The following is a 4616-nucleotide window of genomic DNA, read 5'->3' as shown; positions in this document are numbered from 1 at the left end:
AAGAGGATTAATTTTCTTTCATCAATCGCCTTATTTCAAAATCGCGTAAAAATAGACAGCATAAAAAAGTGGGATAAGTTTATATACTATATATATGTATGTGGGTGACATCTATTTCGTATTATATCGGGATGAACCAGAACTTTTGAAACTTGGCAGAATTATTTCTATATATGGGCATTGATGCTATTAAATTTTAGAGATTATAAGTCACGGGAAAGGGTAGATAGAGATAGTACAAGGTCATATTTCGAGTGGGGTCATTGGCATTTACAATTTTCGTAAAAATTCGCCCTTACCTTCAAAATAAGGCTCATTTATAATAAACCTACTCGTTTATTGTAACAGATCTTTGTAACAGATGGCGCCACATACAAGGTTAATTTTTAAATATTCTCTCTTGAATTAATAAAAATTTCTCTATCTAACAAAATTACTCCTTTTGTCATTATTTAAACTTTCTACCTTAGGTAATTTGTAGTTATCGGACTTTCTGATTTCCTTAACCTTCTATTCAGGTGCAGTGCCAGAAAGTCGAGCAAGAGTACTTTCCAGCTTTTTAACTCGTCTTTTAAGTTACTTTAAATGTATCTTTTGTATGCATTTTAACTGAATGGTTATAATTGCTAAAAAAATATCCAGAATATCAAATTTTTCTGTTTGGATCTTGATTTTTTTTCTTTGTCTGTGCTTTGGTTTATAGGCTATTGATACATTAAGACCAGAACTCGTTATGATAAAATTAAATTTACATTTTATCATTTTTATTAAAACTTATTATTATTATCATAATATTATAACTTGCTCTTCACCTACTAACAATTTCAACTATTTAATAATACGAAAATTTCCAATATAGTTAAATGCCATTTGTTGTGAAAAGAAAATATGTGTTAAATATTTGTTATATGAGTTACGTTTCTTTGTCCATCTTACCATAAATCTTACCATTTTATGATAAAATATATGGTAAGATTTTTATGTACTTCTCAGTGTTTTAAACTTGAAATATTTATTTAAAAACAATAGTTTCGTGTCTAATTTACAATTGTATCTGTAGGTTAGTGTGAAGTCAAAGTATTTTATAAAGGGTTGGTAAGGTGCCTCACAGAATTTAGCTTAGAGCCTCGAAATGCCTAAATCCGGCACTACACTCCATATATTATAGACCTACATAAAAGCTCTACATGAAATAACTTTTAGAACAACTCCCAATTTAGCGTGATAACAGCGTTGCAATTCTTATGGAATATACATAAGAAAAATGTTAAAATGTTTGCCGTTTTATATCAAATCTCAGACCCACATCATGCATCATGCTTTTTCCCATTTCTGAAGTTTGCAGCAAACAAATCATACATGGCTTTCATGTTTGTAAGCAATTCTCATCAATTTCATATTTAGTCAAAACTTTCCTCGGACTATTCCTGTTTATTTAAAATTAAAACGTTGCTAACACTTTCCAACATCCCAAATCTGTGATATTTTAAATAAATGCCTTAATTTATTTAAAATATCACAGATAAGTAACTAATTTTTAGATGTTTTTTGTTTATGCGTTAAGATAAAAAAGAACACAAAAATGTACCACTGGTGCTGAAAATTCGCTACTTCAGCATCTGTCTGATCCTATGTTTGCCAGATTAGTGAGGATCAATCTGTACGTTTTATACTGAAAAATAAATGAATTACTTTTTACACCGTCATAATTCATTTTAATACTTTCCATTGTATACAGTTTCAGAATCCACAAAATAAATATTGTTAGCTATAATTAAAAAATGGAGATGCAATACTATTTAAATAGGGAGGGACACTCTATACAAATGAATAAATTACAAATCAGAAAAAAGGCCTACATAAAATATAATTGTATTATATTTTAGTATATTTCACTTTAAATCAGTTTATTATTTTGAGAATGTCAGAAGACTCCAAAAATACATCACAGTTATATACATAATAAAAAAATTCGGTTTTTTCTATAATAAATTTAGTAAATAAATAGAAACAGATCTCATGGTTCTCCATTTTTCTCAATTATACATTTCTTTTCTTCCTCAGAACCATCCTCTTTATGTTTATTGCATTTTTGATATGATAAAACTGATGAAAGAATTATTATCTGAAATAAAAAATATAATTTTGAATTAATACTTTATTCTAAATTTTAAATGAAATATATTTTATACATTTATTTACATATAGTTATTTTTAAAATATTAAGTTTTTACCAGTAGAATTTCTACAGCAACAAGGACCAGTGTTCCCGGTTTATATCCAACAGTTTGTAGTAAATAACCTCCAAGGGATGGGCCAATAAAAGCTCTGAAATTAAATTAAAAATTATTATAATTAGTTACATAATAATGTATATAAAATTATATAATTAATACATGCCGATTATGATTTTTATTAATACATATTTAAAAATCAATATATTGTATATTATTTTATAATATACAATATAAAGTCTCTTCTGGTTTCATTTTTATATCTAGTCTTTATATATTTTATTATTATTTATTCATTTTATTTTTTGCCCATGTCCAACGTAGCCTATTTAATACGATTTACTAGAAAACAAAAATTAAATAGCTAACTATACAAGATAAACTGTTTTTAAAAATAGTTTATTTACTTAACTGCTGATTTGCTGTAAAATTAGTGTAATGTAAATAATTGTTTATACATTGAAAGTAAAATTCGAAGATTTTCATGTGTTTACAGAAAATAAAATAATAGGAAATTATTATAGGCAATTAAATTAATGAGAAGAAATACAGAATATTACAGGAAATTAAAAAAAAATTAGTTTGTCATCTTCAAATCAAATTATTATACAAAGCTTTATTTTAAGTAAGAAGAAAGATAAAGAGATAGTCTATTGTAAATTGGACTTAAATTGTATATATGAAATTAATTTGTTTTTAAGTATTTTACAAACTTAGAATCATTAAAAATGCTTCTATACTAAGTTTGTAAGAAAGAATTCTTAATACAAAATTCCATATTTATTTTGTGAAAATTTAGTAATGTTAAAATATTCATTGAAGACTAGTCTTATTATTATTATTAATTCGAAAAGCTTCAAAGAAAAGTTAACAACATTCATATTAAATTAAATAATAATTTCAATTAATATTTTAAATATAATTATAAAATATTTGGAAATACAGTTGTCCCTTGATAATCCGACAGGTATGGGACCAAAGGTGTGTCAGATTAGCAAAAGTGTCCGGATTACCGAAAATAATTACATATTTCGCATTGTTTTGCTAGCAGTAACTTACAATATTCTCTACTCCAACTGTTCCAACAGAACTGCTCACATAAAACACACGAAATGTGTGTCATCGTGTAAAAATTGGATGGGGAGATTCACATCGCGACATGCTTCTGTGCAAGCAGACACGTAACGGGGACGGGTACCTTGACGGGAGGTGCGTCGGACTACTGAGCATGTCGGATTAAAAAACGTCGGACTATAGAGGGACAACTGTAAGCTTAAATTCAGCTTGGCATGGAGTAATTATTTTGTGAATAATTAATCTGTCATTAACATTTTTGATTAATTATTAAAAATATTTTAATATTTATTACTATTATGGTTCTTTTATTATTAGTTATTTCTTATTTTTATCGTAAAAATAAGAAATATTCAATCATTAAATTCTATATTTTTTAATCAGTGAGTTCTTAATTTATATCTTGAATGAAAATTCACTTAGGGAAGCCTAAAACAAATATAAATTTCTATGATGTTTGTATAATTTTAAATGAATAATCAAAATTAAAAAGTCCTTTTCGTCTGAATTTTCTTTGTCGTCTCCAATTTTTAAAGAAAAACGCTAATTTTAACGCATTGTATTTATTTATATTGCTAATTTTTAACTATAACGAGTAAAGTTCTTTAAAATACATTTCAGTATTTAATGAACCTCGAATAATAATTAACTTTTGTTAAATGCCAAGATTCTTTGGAAAGTTAAAGACTAATTATGCTGGAAGTTTAATTAATAATACTTAAAAGCAATAAATAAATATAATGCTTTATAGAAATGATAAAATACAAAGTATTTAATCTATTATAATATACTGAATATGTATTATTTGCCTTAATATTTAATGTAATGAATAATAATAATATAAAATTTACCCTAAAGATTGAGATGATGCAACCATTGATGATACCAAACCATAAGTCGTAACGTCAGTAGGAAATCCTCGATTTATTCTAAAATAGATGTTTTTCGATTAATGAACATCAGTAGTATTTAAATTTATAATGTAGATAATTATTATAACTTATGCTTACACTGTATGATGCAAAACACCAAGGAAAGCACTAACTAATTTTCCTCCAGTTCCGAGACCGAAAAACATCAGCGAAACACACACTAGTGCAATAGATCTATATATTGAATATCAAATTTTAATAATTATTCTATGTTTATAAATTAATAATTTTTTGAAAAATATCACTCACGTATCAAGAGGTATAAAAGGGGCAGGACCAATAAGTACGTAACAAGTACCCATCAATGCACAACCGACGATAGCCAAGAGTTTATTATTAAACTGAAAATTGAAATAATATAAACAGTACATTTTAA

At 26.2% G+C, this 4616-nt stretch overlaps 1 protein-coding gene across 2 annotated transcripts in view; it reads right to left on the bottom strand.

The window, feature by feature from the left end:
- Positions 1-1865: 1865 nt before the first annotated feature.
- LOC111623068 (MFS-type transporter SLC18B1-like) overlaps positions 1866-4616 on the bottom strand; it is a 32486-nt gene continuing 29735 nt past the window's right edge. For both annotated transcript variants that reach the window (XM_023365551.1, XM_023365549.1), the window contains exons 11-15: positions 4490-4581; positions 4319-4414; positions 4160-4237; positions 2235-2328; positions 1866-2125 (exon numbers count right to left, since the gene is read on the bottom strand). In XM_023365551.1, the coding sequence (XP_023221319.1) occupies positions 2018-2125; positions 2235-2328; positions 4160-4237; positions 4319-4414; positions 4490-4581 (468 nt within the window). In that variant the 3' untranslated portion in view covers positions 1866-2017. The remainder of the gene's footprint in view (positions 2126-2234; positions 2329-4159; positions 4238-4318; positions 4415-4489; positions 4582-4616) is intronic.

This window comes from Centruroides sculpturatus, unplaced genomic scaffold (assembly GCF_000671375.1).
Source record: "Centruroides sculpturatus isolate CEXI.00-Female unplaced genomic scaffold, Cexi_2.0 scaffold237, whole genome shotgun sequence".
In the NCBI taxonomy this organism is placed as follows: Eukaryota; Metazoa; Arthropoda; class Arachnida; order Scorpiones; family Buthidae; genus Centruroides; species Centruroides sculpturatus.
This window is presented reverse-complemented; position numbering and strand designations above follow the sequence as displayed.